Source organism: Ovis canadensis, chromosome 4 (assembly GCF_042477335.2).
Source record: "Ovis canadensis isolate MfBH-ARS-UI-01 breed Bighorn chromosome 4, ARS-UI_OviCan_v2, whole genome shotgun sequence".
In the NCBI taxonomy this organism is placed as follows: domain Eukaryota; kingdom Metazoa; phylum Chordata; class Mammalia; order Artiodactyla; family Bovidae; genus Ovis; species Ovis canadensis.
In genome coordinates, this window is record NC_091248.1 from 91,408,547 (window position 1) to 91,430,946 (window position 22,400).

The 22,400-nt window shown below is 49.0% G+C and overlaps 1 protein-coding gene across 2 annotated transcripts in view; it reads right to left on the minus strand.

The window, feature by feature from the left end:
- The window catches only part of RAMP3 (receptor activity modifying protein 3), a 41,348-nt gene that overhangs the window by 8,471 nt on the left and 10,477 nt on the right, over nucleotides 1-22,400 (minus strand). For both annotated transcript variants that reach the window (XM_069586837.1, XM_069586838.1), the window contains exons 2-3: nucleotides 13,757-13,889; nucleotides 9,989-10,251 (exon numbers count right to left, since the gene is read on the minus strand). In XM_069586837.1, coding sequence (XP_069442938.1) covers nucleotides 9,996-10,251; nucleotides 13,757-13,889 — 389 coding nt within the window. In that variant the 3' untranslated portion in view covers nucleotides 9,989-9,995. The remainder of the gene's footprint in view (nucleotides 1-9,988; nucleotides 10,252-13,756; nucleotides 13,890-22,400) is intronic.

Here is a 22,400-nt window from a genome sequence, read left to right on the forward strand (position 1 = left end):
TCATGGTAACCATCTACAGTGATTTTGGAGCCCCCCAAAATAAAGTCTCTCACTGTTTCCATTGTTTCCCCATCTATTTGCCATGAAGTGATGGGACTGGATGCCATGATCTTACTTTTCTGAATGTTGAGTTTTAAGCCAGCTTTTTCACTCTCCTCTTTCACTTTCATCAAGAGTCTCTTTAGCTTCTCTTCACTTTCTGCCATAAGGGGGATGTCATCTGCATATCTGAGGTTATTGATACTTCTCCCAGCGATCTTGATTCCAGCTTGTGCTTCATCCTGTCCAGCATCTCTCCTTGCAGGAGAGAGGGAGGCAGAAATTGGAAAGGGAATGGATAGAAATAGAGACAGATTTGAGAAAACTTTAGATAGTAGAATCAATAAGGCCTGGAGATTGGACAGATGTAGCAGTGGGGTCAGGTTAATAAAGAGGAATTCAACAAGATTCAGCAACACATTTTAAATAATACATGTACATGTTCGATATTTAAAGATGACAAAGTATAAAATGAAAAGTCAATCTCCTTTCCCATGTCCATCCCTGGACTGGGTCCACTAGGAGCCGTGAAATGCATAATGCCCTGAAGCTGACAACACACCACGAAGCTCGCATGAAGCTCCACACACATCAAATGTACCACCTTGCAATTAACTAGTGTTCTGCTCCTGAACACTTAGGCTGCTCCCAAACTTCTGCTCTAGTGAATGTAGTGAATGCATGCGCATACACATACGCATATATATATACATGTAAGTACGTCAGTAAGCTGAATTTGTTGAGGTGAAACTGCAGACCAAAAGTATATGCATTTCTAGTTCTGGCTGACAGATATGGCCGAAGTGCCCTCTACAATGACTATACCAATCTACATCCCCACCAGCAACACAGGCGAGAACTGTTTCCTCCAATCCTCCCCCACACAGTGTACTATCAATTTTAGATTTTTGCCCGTCTTATCAGTGAAGAATGATGATATGGTCATATATTTTAAACTGTGTATTTCTTATTATGGTGAGGTTGAATACCTTTTCATATGTGTAAAAGTCATCTACTGAGCTTGTGCGCTGCCACTACTGAAGCCCAAATGCTCTAGGGCCTGTGATCCACAAGAGAAGCCCCTGGAAGGAGAAGCCCGCGCTGCAGCTGGAGAGCAGCCCCTGCTCCCTGCAACTGGAGAAAAGGCCCCTCTGCAACAAAGACCCAGCACAGCCAGATCTATTAATTAATTAACTTTTTAAAGAAAAAAACAAACCATCATTGAGCTGGGGAACAACTTCAAGTGGCCTAATCATTGCGGAATTGGAATCCTCCGCACTGGGTTAGGAAGATCTCCTGGAGGAGGAAATGGCAACCCACTCCAGTATTCTTGCCTGGGAAATCCCATGGACAGAGGAGCTTGGTGGGCCACAGTCCATGGGAGGTCACAAAGAGTCAGACACAACTGAGAGCCTAAACAACAAACAACAAAATGAAAGGATGTATAGAGGCAGACAAAAATTTTTTTTAAAAATAATGATCACATTATTTCTCATCACTCAAGACAGCCCTCCATCACAGCCCCTCATCACTCAGGACACGCCCCCATCCCAGCCCCCCATCTTCAGGGCTGCAACCCCATCCTAGCCCCCCATCCTAGCCCCTCTTCACTCAGGAGACCCTCACCTGCAAGCAGAATGACCTCAGAAAAGGGTCCAGGAACCAGGACAAAAGTGAAAACATTTGGGGAGATTCTGAACCCTGTATTTCTCCTTTCTTCTCCCTTCTTTGCTTGTTTCCTAACAGTGAATTCTTCAATTCACAGGACAAATTTTGGGGACACCAGGAATTGGAGCTGGGGAAATGGTGTTCTATTCCCATAAGAAGAAAAAATGGGTGACCCAGGAGATAGAAGCAGCGTGGGCCCCTGGGCCTGCAGGGAGGGAGACGGAGGGACACGGACAGGGAGGGGGCCGTGCGAAGGCTGAATCTCGGTGGCTCCTTTCACCAGAAATCAGAGTGTTTCCCAACAACAAAGCTACCAGAGGAGGAACATGGGACCTGGCCTTCCAGGAACGAACAATAGCACGTCCTTCCTGAATGTCCACTGCGTTCTGGGAACCACGCATAAGTATTCTGTATCCTGTGATTGTCCCCATGGTCCTTGGGGCACGGTGGGAGGAGCCGGCATCCGCACTCAGAGGGAGAGCCTGGCCAGCCGGAGGGGTGGCCACACAGAAGCTACTGCAGAAGTTGGCAGAGCAGAGTGATGGGGAGAAACCCGCCCACTCTCCAAGCTGCTAGGGCCTTTAGTCAAACCCAGTTCAGGGAAGGGGCAGTGCCACCCCACCCCCACCCCGAGCACACAGCAAGGCCAGACAGCCTTTATCAGAGTCCACCGGACACATGGGCCCACTGACTCTGCAGTTCATCACAATTTTGTCCAGAACCTTATGACATTGAGAGCCAAGCCTCCGGACAAGGAGGGTTCTCACCAAGAGGCAAGTGTGGGGGGACCCCAACCCCCACCTTCCTCCTCAGCAAATGCCCCCTCCTACAGCCTCCCAAGTCCAAGCCTGAGTCTCACCTGGCCTCCCCTCCAGCCTCCCTTGTCCTGACCCACCTCCAGCCTCCCTTGTCCTGACCCCATCTGACCCTTTGTTCCTGCTCAGGCATGACCAGTCACCAAAGTCCCAGTGACCCGGTTCTGGCAGCTTCTGTAGGTCCTCTTCCGCTGCCATCCTGTGTCCTCTGCTGACTGAGGGCTGGACCAGGAACTTTCCTGGGGCCCCTTATCAATCACTTCTGAGAGGAGCCTGGGTCCTGGGCACATGTGCAGCCACACTTAGCATCCCTGCTCCCACAGGGTTCAGGAACAGCGTCAGCCTGTCAGATGCTGACACCCCGTTATGGTCAAAGACATGAAGACATCTGGGGGCTTCTTTCATCTTCCTGGAAACTGCCTGATGGATGCTGGAACCATTCAGCCGAACCTCTTCCTCTGGCAGCTTCCTCCTCCCCCTCCTGGTTCTATTGGCTTCAGCTACAGAAAAAGCAAGAGGATTCCAGAAAAACATCTACTTCTGCTTCGTTGACTACGCTAAAGCCTTTGACTGTGGATCACAACTAATTGTGGAAAAGTCTCAGAGATGGGAATAGCAGACCACCTTACTTGCCTCCTGAGAAACCTGTATGCAGGTCAAGAAGCAGCAGTTAGAACCTGACATGGAACAATTGACTGGTTCCAAATTGGAAAAGGAGTACATCAAGGCTGTGTATTTTGTCACCCTGCTTATTTAACGTCTATGCAGAGTACATTATGCTAAACGCTGGGCTGGATGAAGCACAAGCTGGGATCAAGATTTCTGGGAGAAATATCAATAACCTCAGATATGCAGATGACACCACTCTGGCAGAAAATGAAAAGGAATTAAAGAACCTCTTGATGAAGGTGAAAGAGGAGAGTGAAAAGGCTGGCTTAAAACTCAACATTCAAAAAACAAAGATCATGGCATCTGGTCCCATCACTTCATGGCAAATAGATGGGGAAACAATGGAAACAGTGAGAGACTTTATTTTGAGGGGCTTCAAAATCACTGCAGATTGTTACTGCAGCCATGAAATTAAAAGACACTTGCTCCTTGCTCCTTGGAAGAAAATCTATGACCAAACTAGATAGCATATTAAAAAACAGAGACATTACTTTGCAACAACGGTCCGTCTAGTAAAAGCTATGGTTTTTCTAGTAGTCATGTATGGATTGGAGTGAAAGTGAAGGTCACTCAGTCATATCCAACTCTTTGCCACCCCACGGATTATACTGTCTATGGAATTCTCCAGGCCAGAATACTGGAGTGGGTAGTCTTTCCCTTCTCCAGGGGATCTTCCCAACCCAGGGATTGAACCTAGGTATCCCTCATTGCAGGTGTATTCTTTACCAGCTGAGCCACCAGAGAAGCCCAAGAATACTGGAGTGGGTAGCCCATCCCTTCTCCAGTGGCTCTTCCTGACCCAGGAATCGAACTGGGGTCTCTTGCAATGCAGACAGATTCTTTACCAACTGAGCTATGAGGGAAGACCAATGGATGGGAGAGTTGGACTATAAAGAAAGCTGAGCACTGAAGAATTGATGCTTTTGAACTGTGGTGTTGGAGAAGACTCTTGAGAGTCTCTTGGACTGCAAGATCAAATCAGTCCATCCTAAAGGAAATCAGTCCTGAATATTCATTGGAAGGACTGATGCTGCAGATGAAAGTCCAATACTTTGGCCACCTGATGGGAAGAACTGACTCTTTGGAAAAGACCCCAATGCTGGGAAATATCAAAGGCAGGAGAAGGGGACAACAGAAGATGAGATGGATGGATGGCATCACAACTCTATGGACATGAGTTTGAGTAAGCTCCAAGAGTTGGTGATGTACAGGGAAGCCTGGCATGCTGCAGTCCATGGGGTCGCCAAGACTCGGACACGACTGATCGACAGAACAATGACAATTTTACAAGATAAGTGCATCCACTTTTTTTATTTTGCTTCTTTATTTATTTTTGGCTGTACTGGATCTTCACTGCTACACATGGGCTTTCTCTAGTTTTGGCAAGCAGGGGCTACTCTTCCTTACAGTGCACAAGCTTCTCGTTACAGTGGCTTCCCTTTCTTCAGAAATAGATTCAAGTGCTAGGGCCTCAGCAGTTGCAGCACGCAGGCTCAGTAGTTGCAGGTTGCAGGTTCTGATGCAGAGGTTTAATTGCCCTGAGACATGTAAAATCTTCCCAGACCAGGGATCATAGCCATGTCCCCTGCACTGGCAGATGAATTCTTAACCACTGGCCCACCAGGGAAGTCCCAAATGCATCCACTTTTTTTCCCTCCATTAGTAAGCTTTTATTTTTAACCATTTAAAAAGCTCTAAGAGACCACATGTGCTATTTGTATAAACAGTATAAGCTTTGTGGTTAAAAATTACATTTAAAAGCCTTATAGACAGCTGCATCACTCAGAAAGTCCCACTCCTTCTCATTAATTAACAGTAAATATGAAGGAGTGATTTTAACCATGATAACTGGAGCATGCCTTTATCGTTTCAATGCTACTCGGTACCTTGGCTCCACCTATGGTGTGCTCCACCTATATGTGACTATAATGACTCAGAATGAAAACCAAATCCTCACCTTGTCCCACCCAGCTCCATATGGTCTGTCCACCTCCACCCTCCACTGCTCTCCCCTCGAGTCCTCCATCCCTCTATCAGGCTAACTCTGGCCTCCTGGCTACTGCTCACACATCTCAATGGCCCCCTTCCCCCTGCTCATCTCTGCCTCCCTGTCGGGAACTCCTGCTCCCCAAGAGGACATCCAACTTCCCTCCACTCAGAACCCCTCTCATGGGGAAAGGATGGGTCTGCTTTGCCAGAGGCTAGACCAGCCACTAAGGGGGCGGGAGTGTGGGGGGAGCCTCTGCATTGACAAGACTCCTTACTCCATCCCTCAAATTTGTCCCCACAAGTCTCCTGCCAAGGGGCCGCCTCTCTGTTTAATACCTTTCTGAGATCTCTGGTTGGATTTTTGTAGTCCTGAGCTGGTGGCTGCCCGCCTGCCCCTCAACACCCTTCCCACACCCTTCATGACCACCCAAGCCCCCAACCCACTGGCCCACCGGTCATCCACCAGCTCTGCTTTCTGGAATCTTCAACAGTGCCAGCAGGATCAGTCTCCCAAAAGCATTCCTTGTGTAGTCACAGCCTGCTGTCTGGGGTTGGGGGGACATCAAGAGGTCAGGAGTGTCCCTCCCTCCATGAGGACCCAAATGAATCCACTTAATCTTCCCACCGTGGGTGACATATTCTTGATCCTGTTGCTTTCCAAGACAGGAGATGGTTCTGGGAGGGGTCCAAGGATTCCCACCTGACCACACCCCAGGAATTCTTCTTGGTTTCTGTGAACTGGATCCCTCAGTAGCATTTGATGCCTTCTGGAAACTGGTTCTCTCACTCCCTCGCTGTTGCCTGGGGTCCTCTTTCTTCAGGTTAGAACCCTTGGGGTGACTTTGCCCCAAGCTCTCTTTGCTCCCCACTCAACACATCCCCTGGGACCATCCTCCACTCCCACAGTATCACCCTCCATGAAGTGACATGCCAGGGGCTCCCCCATCCAGAACCCAGCCCAGACTTTCCATAATAACACTGACCATAGCCACTGTGTGCCAGGCTCAGGAAGCTATGTGGATGATCTCATCCCATCCTCCCAAGGCCCGCGTAGACCAGGAACCCACCTATGCAGAGGGCACATACTTGTTGAAGGTCACGTCACAAATGACTAGGCTGGGATTGGACCCAGGTGGCCCCCTGCAGCGCCAGCACCCCTTCACTGTGCAGAAGTCCACACAGAACACACACCCTAGTCAAGTTCTGCACCAACGCCCTCCAGGGGACATGACCTGGGCTGATCTGCATGCGTGAGTAAGATGGAGGCACATCTGTGATGGGTACTGGAGGACGAGGGACAAATTTGGGACAGACACTGACACTTGAATGCTAGTCATGGGTGGACTGGCTGGAATGTCAGCATGAGCTCAAGTGTCATTCTCAGAGAGCATAGCCCTCCGCTTAGCACACATGCCCAAGACCCCAAGCTCTGCTGGGGCTTCTTTTGATGTCCTTGGGTCTGATCTCTGGGAATCTGCTGTCTCTGTGGGTATCACTGTCAGCTCTCAGACTCCACTGGTGTCTAGCTGACTGCTCCGTTGTGCTGACGATGACCTGGGACATCAATGCTCCACATTCTAACCCAATTAAATCTGAGCTCCTTGGTGGGGTGATTTTAAGGCCAGTCTATGAGGTTCGATCCCTGGGTGGGGAAGATCTCCTGGAGGAGGGCATGGCAACCCACTCTGGTATTCTTGCCTGGAGAATCCCATGGACAGAGGATCCTGGCAGACTACAGTCCATGGGGTGGCAAAGAGTCGGACACAACTGAAGCAACTGAGCTCACACAGCTCGCACACGCTATGAGGTTTTCTCTGACCCCGTGAGGGCTCTTGTAAGTGTCTCTGTTCCCACTTATCTCTGGTGGGAAATCCAACTGCCTGTGGTTTAACTTGTGCTCTCATGGAGCTGCCAGCGCCCTTTCATGCTCACCTCCAACGCAGAGCTGCCAGTCGCTTGTCACTGCTCACCACCAAAATTCTCCCGGTTCTCGAGAGCTCCCTTAGGCTTGGACTTCCCTACACTATCTTCTAAATCAAGTCAGTTCCTATGGAGAGAGCTTCAGAGCTGCCCGTCCTTACAGTTGCCTCTGCCCTTGGGAAGAGCTCTGACCCACTCTCCTGGAGCTGGGGTTGTGGACAGTAGCGTAACACCCTCACTTTATGAACAGCATATTGGGTGCGGGCAGCAGCTTCTGGTCTTCTCCACTCGCCTCTCCTGGCAGGAGCCTCCACTGTACAGGTGAACTGAAGTGAGAGCAAGCTGAGCCTGGGGTAGAGCTCCCTCTTAACTGTCAGTGAGGTCTGGCCAGGGAGAGGGAGGCCTGACATCTCAGCTGTTCATGCCTGGAATTTAGTCTCTGTAACACAGAGCTCAGAGTGGAGGGGATGAGAAATCCTGGCCCTCCCAGGAAAACACTATATCTAGACTGCTTGTCTAGAAAGTAGAGAGACATGGCACCCCCTTGTACGGAGCTGGGGGAAGAGGGACAGAAATGCACACACAAATACACACAAACGTATACACACACATTCCTTGTGTGGTCTGGCACCCAGGACCCTCCATGTCCTAGAAAAACCCATGAATAAGTGAAAATGTGGGGCCAACAGACTGACAGAGCATACAAAGCTGTGACCAGTAGACCAGGCTGGGTGGGAGGGAGGTAGCAAGCCAGGGCTGGACAGGACTAGCCTGAAGGTCAGAGGGCTCAGTGGGGTCAGGGGGTCACTAAAATTAAATTAAAGTTAGCATAATGAAGAAAGCGTGCTAGAGAGCTAAAAGGGCGGTCAGGCGGCCCAGTGCCAGGCCCACAGTTACGAGGTTCTCCAGTCTTGGTAAGAGTGGGGTCTTCAGCCAAGAAGCATCATTGGATAGCCATGTGCACACAAGAGTAGCCTCTTGGTGCAGCTCTGGGGGCCCGGGCTCTCAGGCGACCTGGGAAGTGAGAATCCCTGGGGCAGGGAAGACACACACAACCTCCAGGGGCTCCCCACACAGGGTGTGGCCAGGGCCAGCAGGGGCTGGGCTGCACTCCCTCCGCAGCTGCAGGGGCCCCAGGGCACCATCTGAGAAGAGAACCAACACTTTAAAGGCTTGAGATGGTCTGAAACCCAAAAGCACTGCGCCTCCGGGCCTCCACAGGTTATCTCATCAGCAGTCGGTCAGTTCACAGATGACCAGCAGAGACCTGCATGGTGGGCGATGCTCCAGAGGCACTGTGGATACACGTTGAGATCACAGTCTCTGTTCCTTGGCTGAAGCTGCCTCAGGAACCGGAAGTGCCAGGAGATTCCCATCCCATCCCTGCACCTGTGGGCATCTGCACCTGTGGGCATCTGCACCCGTGGGCACCTGCAGAGAACCAGCAACCTCAGGGGACCCCCTGCACCTCTGGGCAGGAAGAGGAGTAAGGCCTCTGAAGGACATAAGGACTGCTCTGCTAGGTTCCCTCCACATCCACTCACAGCCACGACCCCACTTCTGGGCCCCAGCAAGACGGTGCTGAAGTAAACCGCCCACATTCAAAAGCATTGACTACGGAACTGGAACGCCGCCAGGGACCAGAGAGAGGCTTGCGGACAAAGCGCCTCCACCAGCTGCTCCCAGGTCCCCAGGACCAGGCAGGGGTCCTAGCAAGCCCGAGGCAACCTCGAAATGCCAGAAAGATGAAGTCTCCCCTCTTTCCTCAAAGCGCAGGGAGCCAGTGGGAAGCACAAAACCTCTGAGAGCTGGATAGCAGATCCCTCCCGCCTGCCCACACTCCCCTGGTTTGAGGCTCTCTTTGCTGCTCTGACCTCTGACCTCCTGGAGCCTCAATCACTCCCTGTCTGTAAAATGGGCCTGGGGGACTTGCCAGTTCTAAGAGGCCGGGCAGAGTCTCTGTGAATTCCCTGAAATAAAACTGGAAACCTCAGAAGCAGCATGTCTCTTTACTCACAGAAAGCACAGGCACAGCAGACAGAGCTCAGCCAGTAGAGCGCACAAGGCCCCTACCCTGAGGCCTTGCTCTTAGAGGGGCACATTACCAAGGAGGCCCACACCAGCTGCAGCCACAGACCGCAGGTCACAAGCTATCCTGTGGCTCCTTGGAGCTCCTAGTTCAATTCTGTCTTCCAGATTCTCTCTAAGTGGGCTCCCCATCAGGAGGACCCAAGGCCTGCAAAGTGAGGACCCACAAAACACTTTACTGCCCCACCCCCAGCCAGGTGGGAATGAAAGAAAGTGAAGTTGCTCAGTCGTGTCTGACTCTTTCCGACCGCCTGGACTGAAGCCTACCAGGCTCCTCCATCCATGGAATTTTCCAGGCAAGAGTACTGGAGTGGGGTGGGAATAGGCACACCTTTTCAGAGCAGAGACACTGTGGTAGGGCCAAGGCTGGGGGTGGTGTCAGAGTAGGAGGTGGGGTCAGAGTAGGAGGTGGAGTCAGGATAGGAGATGGGGCCAGAACTAGGGGTGGAGTCAGAGTAGGAGGTGGGGCCAGGATCAGGGGTGGGACCAGGACCAGGGGTGGGGTCAGAGTGGAAGATGGGGTCAGGGGTAGAGTCAGTTAGGAGGCGGGGTCAAGGTCAGGCCAGGGCAGGGCCCTAAGGGACTTGGTACTGGGAACACCAGAGGCCCCAGCCCATCCTGGGACAGCGCAGGTGAAGCAACGGTGATCTGCGCCCAGCACACAAGCTCCAGCCACAGCACGTTTTCTCTATCACCAGCCCAAGACCGCCGGGGCAAGGTTCAGGGGCAGCTGAAGCACCAGTTCAATCAGCCCTGCAGAACTTTCTTCCATCTCTCCAGGCATGGCCCCTCGGGCTTACCAGGCCCTCACAACACCTGTTCGGTGTGTTTGCTGCGCCACACCACCACACCAGTCATGGCGATGGTCAGCAGGATGGGCACGGTGATCAGCGGGATAAGAATTTCGTCTGGGGGGTCCTCCCAGTCTTGCCTGTCCACCGAGCAGTTTTGGAAGAACTGCCTATGGATGCCGGCGATGAAGCTCTCAGCCAAGGGGTTGGGCCAGTAGCAACCCACCACGTTGGTCTCCACCTCCGTGCAGTTGGTGAAGCTCTCGTAGTACCTGTGAAGGCAAGGCGTTTGACCATTCAGCTCCCCCACCACTTCTAAATTTGGCCCTGAGTTACAGGAAAGTGGGGGGCAAGTGCTGTGTGGCCACCAGTTCTCAGCATGGCCCCAGGCCACATGGGAAAAGTGGCCTCGTGCTACAACCTCTCTTGGGCCTGCTGGTCTGGCAGTATCCATCCCCCTGGCGTCCTTGCCCTGAGGTTCTCTCGCGTGGTGGCCCCATACCCTGCAAGAAACTCTGAGGCCATGAGCTCCCCAAAATATACCCCATGCCCAGTCTGCATCTCGTACGTCATCCCTGCCCTCATCATGGTCGTCCACACTGTCACCTCCTCCCTACAAGGAAAGGAACTCCCAACACCCCAGCTCTGGGCTCAGCCCCCAGGGTGCCAGCACCCCCAGGTCTTCCTAGAGGACACTCTGAGCCTGGGCTCTTTCTCCAAGGCCAAAGGTCACAGCCCCTTGACCTGCAAGGCCCTTCTCACCTAGGACCACTATATGGGCCTCCCAGGGGAAGAGATCTCTCTGAGGCCAAGAGAAAGCTGCCTCCCAGTCAAGTTAACCTGTCTTCATTAACCTGACTGGGTGGTGCAGGGAGGAGGAGGGGCATCCCACCTGTCCTCCTCTCCGAAGTTACCTTCCTCAGCCCCCACCTGACAGGATACATGGGACCCCCTCTGCCCAGGGTCTTCCTGTCTGTGTTGACCAAACCTGGAAAGGCACGTAGCAAGCCATGAACAAGGAGCCACGTCCATCAAACAGCCAGGCCCCTGATGGTCCATATAGCCAACCAAGGGTTACCACTGGCAGTCCCCAGAATTCAATCCAAAAGCCCACTGACCGAGGATTACGGGCCTCTGGGGCTGCTGACCTAGACTGGCAGCCATTGTTCAAGATGCTCTGGTCAGAGGGCTGGTTGAATATCTGCCTCGGTGTGCCAGCTCCGACCACTGCCCACCTGGCAAAGTGCTTCACACAGGACAGGTATGGGGCAGGAAGGGGTTCCTGCCTCAGCTCCCCATGGGGGCTAGGCTTTGCAACCACCCTTCTCCTTCCGGTACTGACCCAGGAAGGGTGGCACGAGCAACAGGAAGAATCCGCTTCCTGCAGGAGCTTCCTGTACACAACCTCATCTCTGCCTGGAAAGGCAGGGGAAAACAGGGCAGCGGATCCATTCAGCCAGACCTTTCACCACTCCTCCTGGTGGTCCTGGGGCAAATGGTTTCCCAGCCCAAACATTTGGCTGGTTGGTCAGGCACACATCTGCCCACACCCCTCAGGTAATGCAGGCAACGAAGAGCCACACAAGGCAAAAGAAAGCAGGAAACAAAGGCTACAGCCTGGAATCCATGTGCAGACCCATGATGTGGTCCTTGGGATGGGTCCAGGCTCTGGGTCGCCTCACTAACCAGGTCCTCAGGCAAACCATCACCCCCAAGACCCACCCCTCCCACTGGGCCCCATCACCCCAGAGCTTCTAACCCAACACCCTGCAGAGCCCCCACCCGCCCCAGAGCTCAGTGCAACTGAGACAAGGTACAAGGAGCAGGACGTGGAGGGTGATTTGAGGCCCGTGTGACCCCCGTGCACAGAAAACAGTACAAGGTAGCAGCTTAGGGCTCAGGATGTCAAACTGATATCTTCTAATCTCAGCTTGGCTGACCATCTTCCTGACTTTGCCCACATTGCTTAGCCTCCCTGAGCCTCAGTTTCTCCACCTGTAAATGGGATTCATAATTCTCAGCCAATAAGGTAATGGGCCCTATTAGGTGAAAGCCCCCACCTTGGTGAAAAGACCAAATTAGGTGCTGTGAATACACTTCTGGTAAGTGCCCGGCACGTAGTAGGTTCTCAGTGAGGTCATGGGTGAGTCCCAAAGGTTAGGGCTTGGGCAGAGCTGAGACCTACAGGGCCATGTGCAGACTGCCCACACTTGCTGCTTCTCAAGATCACTGGGAACTGACTCCTTATTGTGACAGAAAATGTTGTTACAATAAAAGACAGCAAAGGTCAGGCACTCAGGCACAAGGCAACAGTTGCAGAAGCCAACACCCACAGCCCAGCACCCCGCGTTCCCAGGGCTGGAGAGGCAGATGAGGCAGGGATGCACACCTTTCCACACACAGTCCCAGGTGCTGTTAACTCACCAGCCTGCGTTCAACCTGGAGATAAAATCAAGGTGTTCTTCCCAAGGAAGCTGCCATTTGTGTGACATCACAGAACCAGGGTCACGACAAGCTCGGTTCTTCCCAAGCAACTCTGGTCACCCTGGGGCCTTTCCACGCCCTCCCTTCAGTCTGTCTCCCAGAGCACCCTCCCTGCAGCCCCTGAGGGTGCTCTCACAATGAGCAAAAATGCAGCCATGGTCCAGAGGGGAAAGTTGGGATGTGGAACCCAGAAGACAGGCAAACTGCCCCTGGCAGCTTCCCTCTTCCACGAGCAAACTTTTCCCTAGTCCAGTAGACATCGGCCCCTCTCTCCTCCAAGACCCCTTCCTGGCTGACCCCTCTACTGTCCTCCGGCCCTGGGGCTGGATGTCTGTTTGATCTCACTGAGGCTTTAGCAGATGACAGAAGCCCAGGACAGGAAACTCACACCTCCTCCCTAAACCTCCACCCCTGTGTGTCCACTCTGGGCTTGGCGTTCAGGTCAGGTTCCAAGGACAATAAGAAGCCTGGCCAAGGCCCTTCCTGAACACCCCCTTCCCCTTTCCCAGCAGACACAGAAATTTTGTTCCATTTGGTTCAGTGAGCAGCTATGTGTGGAGTCCATGAGGGGGCTTGGATGTGCCCACAAGGAGACACTGTCCCCTGGGGAGATGGCCATGGAAGCCCATAGGACAACCACTGGGAACAGACAGCACAGGGGCCAGGGTCTTGGGGTGGAAAGGGCTGGAGCAACTGATGGAAATCCAGGGGTCCCAGGCAGGCATGGCCCACAGGACAGGTTGAATGCAGCAGCCCCCAGCACTGTGCCAGGCAGAGCCTTCTAAGTGGGAAGTGGGGGAAGGTAGGCGCAGGCCATCGGTGATTTCCAAGGAGGTGAAAGGTGTACCTAGACACCTGATGCTGGGTGTGATCACAGGAGATGAAAAATATCTCAGAAGCTTCTAGAAAGCGGGGCCCTCTCCACACCAGGTAGAAACCAGTGGGAATCAGTTTCTCTGTGGTCCAATGGTCCTGACTACCGACCCAGCCCTGGCTGGTGCTGTGAGGAAAACCCAAAAGGACAACTCCACCCAGTACGGACCGTGGAGAGAGGCAGGCACCCCAGGGCAGGGCACCAACCACATTCAGGAAGGGGAGTGGGTGTCAGGGGTTCCCAGAGAAATGACCACACTCAGAAGAGTGGGGGACGCACAACCTGGAGTGTTCAATTTGGAGCAGCCAGTGTGGTCCATGAGGGGAGTGAGGGGCTGGGAGGCTTGGAATGAACCTCGGAACTTGGGAAGCACAGGCGCTGTGGGCAGGGCAAGGGCAGGGATGGGCAGGGACACTCACACGATGAACTCCGAGAGGTTGCACCATTTCCAGACCTCTACCTTCATCATCTTTTCGGCGAAGGTCTTGCCGCAGCGGGGCAGCATGGCCAACATACGCTTCTCATTGCAGCCACCCACCGGGGGAGACTCCCCTAGAGAGGAGAGAGTTGTGAGTATCACTAGGAAGGCTAGGTGCTGTCATGACCCTTGAAGGCTCGTGCTGATGCCCCTCAAGGTCAGCTGGGGTCTTCTTCCACCACCTTGGCCTCCATGTAACTCAAGAAGGTTGAAGCCAGTGCAGAAAGAGGAACCCACGTTGCGGTGTCACCAAGACAGGACCCAGAAGGGTCACAGAAAGATGTCCTCTAGTGAGGCATGGGAAGAAGCAGGCAAGGGAGGGCAGCATGCAGAGAGATTGGGGTCTTGGGAGTGGAGAGGCTGAGGGAAGATGGGTTCCAGTGGGATAAAATATAGGAGAGGACTTCACTGGTGGTCCAGTAGTTAAGAATCTACCTGCCAATGCAGGGGACATGGGTTCAATCTCTGGTCTGGGAAGATCCACATGTCATGGGGGCAAAAAAGTCCATACACCACAACTACTGAAGCCCAAGCACCTAGAGCCCATGGTCTGCAACAAGGGAAGCCAGTGCAATGAGAAGCCCGCATGTTGCAACTAGAGAGTGGCTCTCATTGCTCTCTGCAACTAGAGAAAGCCTGCACGAAGCAACAAAGACCCAACATAGCCAAAAATAAATAAATAAAATATTTAAATAGAATAAATATACAGGAGAAAGTCACTGTGTCCTTGTATAAGATGAAGTCTTCTCATATGACACCAAAAATACAAACAAAAGAAAAACATAGAAATTGAACTACATCAAATTTTTAGACTTTTGTGCTTCAAAAGATACCATCGAAAGAGTGAAGACATCCCACAGAATGAAAGCAAATATATGAAAATCATATCTCTGATACAGGGTTTGTATCTAAAATATATAAAGAACTCATGACTATTAAACAAGAGCAATGACTTATTTAAAAATAGGCAAAAGGGGAATTCCCTGGTGGTCCAGTGGTTAGGACTCAGTGCTTTCCCTGCCAGGACCTGGGTTCAATCCCTGGTTGGGGAACTAAGATCCCACAAGTCATGTGGCACTGCCAAGGGTCGGGGGGACAGGAATGAAAGGTTTGGAAGGTTCTTGTTCTATACATGAATTGATATAATATCACTTAGACTGTGATAAGTTAAAGATACATACTACAAATCCTAAAGCAACCACTACAGTAATCAAAAAATAATAATAATTACTGCCAATTAGTGAAGGGGAAGAAGGAGAAATTAAAAAGTGGAAAAAAATACAAAATCTAAAAGAAAGCAGAAAAAGAGAGAAGTGGGGGCAAGAACTGATAGTACCATGGTAGATTTAAAATTAACCATATCAATAAATTATCACATTGAAAGTAAATAGTCTTAGCACCTCAATAAAGAAATAAAAATTGTTGGGATTTTCTTGGTGGTCCAGTGGTTAAGACTCCAAGCTTCGACTGCAGGGGCACAGGTTCGACCCCTAGTCATGGAGCTAAGATCCTACATGCCACATGGCATACCCAAAATTCAAAAAATGAAGCAAGGATTATTTGATGAAATCAAAAGGCAAAATCCAAAGTCCAATCACAGGCTATTTATACGTACCCTACCTTAAAATGACTCAAAAAGATTCAAGGTAAAAGGTGGGGAACAATATGCCATGCAACCACTAATCAAAAGAAAGCTGGAGTGGCAACATTAATACTGGACAAAGTATATTTCAGAGCCAAGAGTATCACCAGAGTCTTTCCATAATAATTAAAGACTCAATTCATTAACAGTAGTTGGGTGAAAGGGGAAGAAGTGACGTTGGAGGCTAGACCCAAAGGTAGACTAGTGCAGGTGTGCAGGCCTTCCCAGTTTATTTAAAGCCTAACAGAAGGCAGAGGTGGGTTTTCAAACTCCACACTCCCCCGCTGAACCCACCCTGAGCCTCAGAACATTCACATCGTGGGGTCCCAGGTAGGCAGCAGCCAAGCCGGAAGCTGACACCCCTCAAAGAGGAGCCTTGCCGTCTCTGCAGGAAGAGGGTGCCCTTCTGAAGTTAACCACAACTAGGTGCCCAGCCCCACCCCCTTGGAGTCACTGGTTTGCTGTGTGACTCTGGACACACCCTTCACCCTGCTGGGCCTATGTCTTCTCCTTTATAAAAGAGAATGGTACTGATTTTGGGTGTTTTCACCAGTTAATAGTCATGCATCTCTTTCAATTTGTCTCCATCTGGCCACAACTGCCCCACCCACACACCACTCGGCCTGGACCCCCAGCCACCTAGCCCCCTTCCCAGGCTGCCTCAGGTCTGGCTTATGTGCTCCCAGGCTGTCGATCCAGTTCTATTTTAACACAGCTCTCGATTCTGAAGTCCTTGATGGAAACAATCTATTGTAATACAATTCTTCTGAAGGCAGAACAAAGCCATTCCCCTCTGAGGCTGGTGCAGACCACCGTACCTGAACCCACCTGGACATCCCTGTGGCTGGGGGCCTCCCTCCCAGCCCCTCTCAGCACTGAGTCTCTCAGGATGACCATGTGAGGTAGAACAAAAGTGTCTGACTTGGCTGCACACCCACACTCCCTGAGGCCAGAGCCCTGGCCCATGGCAAGGGTGACTCTGAGATTGGGACCAAAGATTCATATTTTCATATTTGTTAAAAAAAAAACAACAACACCCCATGCGTGATTCCAATGTACTGCCAGAGCTGCAAACAAGTAGGGAAAGCAATGCTTGCTCACAATTACGTGCACACAGGCACGGAGATCTTGTGCAATGAAGATTCTGAGCCAGTAGGCCTGCAGCACCAAGATGCTAATCTCTGACAAATTCCAGGTGCTGAGAGGCCCTGCCCACACTGCAGAGTTAAGAGACAGACAATGGGAGAGCTGAGGAGTCCGGAGGTGGTCAAAAAGCCCCACATGTTTACCACGACTCTCTTCCAGCCCAGATGCACTCACTCTCTACTCTGAGCCCCAGTTTCCCCTTCTGGAAATGAACGCTGGCCTGGCTGCCCCTTGCCAGGCTTCCCTCAGCTTCAGTACTGACCAATGTCTGCTGAGTGCCCTGTCCTAAGTGTGGTCCAACTTGCTGAGCCCCACAACAGCCCAAAAAGACAGGGTCGCTGTGACCACTTGCTCAGTAACAGGGTGGGGGGCCAAACCCACCTGCAGCCCTGGGTCCAGGCCGTGCAGGGGGGCACAGGCTCTCGAGCTGTGTGGAGGCAGCTGAGAAGGCCACCTGTGCTCCATTTCCCCCCACCCCCCAAGCCACCCTGTTGCACAGGCACTTTTTCCTTTCAGCTCATTGACAGGCACCCCAACACAGGCTCCAGTCCACTTAATGTCCTCCACATCCAGCCGTGTGCCCATTCCTGGGTCTGGCTGATAGTCTCTGCAGGGTATCCTACATGGGTCTCCTGAGTGCCACCCTCCACCCGTGGGCATGAGCCAGGCAGCTCTCATCCCGTGGTTTGCCTCTACTGGTACTGCCACTCCTCCCAGGTGCAGTCCAACTAGACCTGGCCGTCTAGACCCCCTGGACCACCATCAAAACCCAACTGGACCTGGATCCATGGACCTGGATGATCTGGATGTTAATCCTCTGGGCCTGGACCCCTGGACCTGGAACATCTGGACATCCTCAGCCTAACCCAGGCACCACCTGTCACATCACTGAGACCCAGTTCAGTGCTTCCTCCTCCTCCATCTCATTCTCCTCCTTCCCCCTGCACATCCTCCCTCTTGGAACTCCTTCCTCCTCTCCCTCCCTCCTTCCTCATAGACCAGAATCTCCATATGTCCCAGAATCGCCACACACCAACATGGCAGGGGCCTGGCCAGAGCAGGTTGAGGATGTGCCATCAAGGACCACGTGACATCCTGAGGCGAGTTTCACGGGATAACTTCTCCTGCCCATGGAGGGAGTGGGCAGTGTGGTATGAGGAGGCACAGGACAGGCACCATGGGACACCTGTAAGTGACCTCCATGAGGGGATGGAGGGACAGTTAAATAGAGCACCATTTCTGATGCACAGGCTTAAGGAAGTCCCAGCAAAACCCAACAATCCATCCAGTGTTATAAGACTGAGGTAAAGTTTCTGGTACCGGAATGGGAGGTGTCGAGGTATCTGTCTAAAGTCCACCACCAAGGAGAGAAGAGGGATGTGGGGCTGGGCTCAGTGGTACCAAGACTGGGACTTGGAAGTAAAACTTTCTTTTTTGGTGAGCTTGAGGTTCGCCTGTGAGAAGACAAGTGAGATTTACAAGTCCCTGGATGAAACACTTGGAAAGTCTTTAAATGCCAGAATTGACTGCCGTTTCAAAGAAAATAAGATAGATGGTTTTGGAAAGTTCATGCTGTTTCTTCAATGAATTTTAGAGATCAAGTCCTGAGCCTTTGGAGTAGGAGCACTGACTCCAAGACCCTAGACTACCAGAGAACTAACCCTAGGAAGTATCAGATAGTGAGAACTCACACAAAGGAAACCACTTGAATATAAGATCCACATCACCCAACCACCAGTAGCATGCAGTGCAGGATGCCTCATCTAAACAAACAAAGAAAAAATACAAACCCAGTCATCAGCAGATAGGATTACCACTTCACTCAGCCTTGCCCATCAGAGGAAAAACAAACAAACAAACAAACAAAAACTCAGCACAAATCTCTCCTTATACAAGCTCACACAAACCACTGGACCAACCTTGGGAGGGCAGAAACCAAAAGAAAGAATTCAGCCTTGCAGCCTGGGAAAAGGAGACCTCAAACACAATAATTTTTTTTTTAATAATGAAAAGGCAGAGAAATACTACACAAATGAAGGAATAAACTAGAAACACTGAAGTCCAAATAAATGAAGAGGAACTAGGCAAACTCCCTGAAAAAGAATTCAGAGTAATGATAGTAAAGATGATCAAAAACACTGAAAACAAAATGGAGAAAATGCAAGAATCAATTAACAAAGACCTAGAAGAATTAAAGAATAAACACACAGAGACAACACAATTACTGAAATTAAAAATACTCCAGAAGGAATTAATAGCAGAGTATCTGAAGCAGAAGAATGAATCAGAGAGCTGGAAGATCAAATGGTGGAAATAACTTCTGAAGAGCAGAATAAAGTAAAAAGGATGAAAAGAACTGAGGCTAGTCTCAAAGACATTTGAGACAATATCAAAAGCACCAACATTCGAATTATAGGGGTCCCAGAAGAAGAAGAGAAAAAGAAAGGGTATGAGAAGTTTTTTGAAGAGATTATAGTTGAAATTTTCCCCAACATGGAAAAGGAAATAATCAATCAAGTCCAAGAGGCACAAAGAGTCCCATACAGGGTAAACCTAAGGAGCAACACACCAAGACACATACTAATCAAACTAACAAAAACTAAACACAAAGAAAGAATATTAAGAGCAGCAAGGGAGAAGCAACAAGTAACATACAAGGGAAATCCCATATTCTTAACAGCTGATCTTTCAGCAGAAACTCTGCAAGCCAGAAGGGTATATTTAAAGCACTGAAAGGGAAAAATCTGCAACCAAGATTACTGTACCTGGCAAGGATCTCATTTAAAATTGATGGAGAAATAAAAGCTTTTCAGACAAGCAAAAGTGAAGAGAATTCAGTACCACCAAACCAGCTTTACAATAAATGTTAAAGGGACTTATATAGTAAAGAAATACAAGAGAAGAAAAAAGATCTACAAAATCAATCCCAAACAATTAAGAAAATGGAGTTAGGAACACATATATCAATAACTACTTTAAATGTAAATGGATTAAATGCTCCAACCAAAAGGCACAAACTGGCTGAATGTACACAAAAACAAGACCCATATACATGATGTCTACAAGAAACCCACTTCAGACCTAAAGACACATATAGACTGAAAGTGAAAGGATGGGAAAATATATTCCATGAAAATGGGAAGCAAAAGAAAGCTGGAGTTGCTGCTGCTGCTGCTGCTGCTAAGTTTCTTCAGTCGTGCCCGACTCTGTGTGATCCCATAGACAGCAGCCCACCAGGCTCCCCCATCCCTGGGATTCCCAAGGCAAGAACACTGGATTGAGTTGCCATTTCCTTCTCCAATGCGTGAAAGTGAAGTCGCTCAGTTGTGTCCAACTCTTAGCGACCCCATGGACTGCAGCCTGTGAGGTTCCTGCATCCATGAGATTTTCCAGGCAAGAGTACTAGAGTGGGGTGCCATTGCCTTCTCTGAAAGCTGGAGTAGTAATCCTCACATCAGACAAAATAGACCTTAAAATAAAGAATATTACAAAAGATAAGGAAGGACACTACATAATGAATAAGGGATCAATCCAAGAGGAAGACATAACAATTGTAAATATCTCTGCACCCAACATAGAAGCACCTCAATAAGACAAACACCAACAGACATAAAAGGAGAAATTGACAGTAACACATAACAGTAGGAGAAGTTAACAACCCCACTCACACCAATGGACAAGTCATCAAAACAGAAAATTAACAAGGAAACACAGGTCTTAAATGATGCATTAGATGAGATGGATCTTATTGATATCTTCAGGACATTCCACCCAAATGCAGAAGAATACACCTTCTTCTCAAGTGCACACGGAACATTCTCCAGGATAGACCACATCTTGGGCCACAAATCAAACCTCAGTAAATTTAAGAAAACTGAAATCATATCAAGCATCTTCTCTGACTACAACGCTATGAGACTGGATATCAATTACAAGAAAAAAAACTGTAAGAAACACAAACACATGGAGATTAAACAACACATTTCTAAATAACCAACAAGTTACTGAATAAGTCAAAAAATCTCTAGAAATAAATGACAATGAAGACACGACAACTCAAAACCTATGGGATGCAGCAAAAGCAGTTCTAAGAGGGAAGTTTATAGCAATACAGTCCTACCTCAAGAAACACGAAAAACATCGACTAGACAGCCTAACTTTACACCTAAAACAACTGGAAAAAGAGGAACAAAAAACCCCAAACTTAGTAGCAGGAAAGAAGTCATAAAGATCCGAGCAGAAATAAATGAAAAAGAAATGAAAGAAACAATAGTAAAGATTAATAAAACTAAAAGCTGGCTCTTTGAGAAGATAAACAAAATTGACAAACCTTTAGCCAGACCTATCAATAAAAAAAGAGAAGAATTAAATCAACAAAATTAGAAATGAAAAAGGAGAGGTTACAATGGACAATGCAGAAATACAAAGGATTATAAGAGATTATTATGAACAACTATAGGGCAATAAAATGGATAACCTGGAAGAAATAAACAGATTCTTAGAAAAGTTCAATCTTCCAAGACTGAACCAGGAAGAAATAGAAATTATGAACAACCCAATTACAACCACTGAAATTGAAGCTGTGATCAAAAATCTCCCAAAAAACAAAAGCTCAGGACCATATGGCTTCACAGGAGAATTCTATCAGTTAGAGAAGAGCTAATGCCTATCCTCGTAAAACTCTTTCAAAAAATTGCAGAGGAAGGAACACTTCCAAACTCATTCTATGAGGCCACCATCACCCTGATACCAAAACCAGACAAAGACAACACACAAAAAAAGAAAACTACAGGCCAATATCACTGATGAATCTAGATGCAAAAATCCTCAACAAAATTTTAGCAAACAGAATTCAGCAACACATCAGAAAGCTCATACACCGTGATCAAGTTGGGTTTATTCCAGAAATGCGAGGAAAAAGAAATGCGAGGATTCTTCAATATATGAAAATCAATCAATGTGATACACCATATTAACAAATTGAAAGATAAAAATCATATGATAATCTCAATAGATGCAGAAAAATCCTTTGACAAAATTCAGCACTCATTTATAATTAAAACTCTTCAAAAAACGGCCATAGAAGGAACCTACCTCAACATAGTAAAGGCCACATATGATAAGCCTATAGCAAACATTCTCAATGGTGAAAAACTGACAGCATTCCCCCTAAGATCAGGAACAAGACAAGGTTGTCCACTTTCACCACTATTATTCAACATAGTTCTGGAAATCCTAGCTATAGCAATCAGAGAAGAGAGAGAAATAAAAGGAATCCATATTGGAAAAGAAGAAGTAAAGCTTTCACTGTTTGCAGATGACATGATACTGTACATAGAAAACCCTAAAGACAGTATCAGAAAATTACTAGAGCTAATCAGTGAATTTAGCAAAGTTACAGGATACAAAATCAATACACAGAAATCACTTGCATTTCTATATACTAATAATGAAAAATCAGAAAGAGAAATTAAGGAATCAATCCCATTCACCACTGGAACAAAAAGGATTAAATATCTAGGAATAAACTTACCTATGGAGATGAACTGTACACAGAAAATTATGACACTAATGAAAGAAATCAAAGATGACATAAACAGATGGAGAGATAGTCCATGTTCCTGGGTAGGAAGAATTAATATTGTGAAAATGACTATACTACCAAATGCAATCTACCAGATTCAGTGCAATCCCTATCAAATTACCGATGGCATTTTTCACAGAAATAGAACAAAAATTTCACAATTCACATGGAAACACAAAAGATCCCAAATAGCCAAAGCAGTCTTGAGAAAGA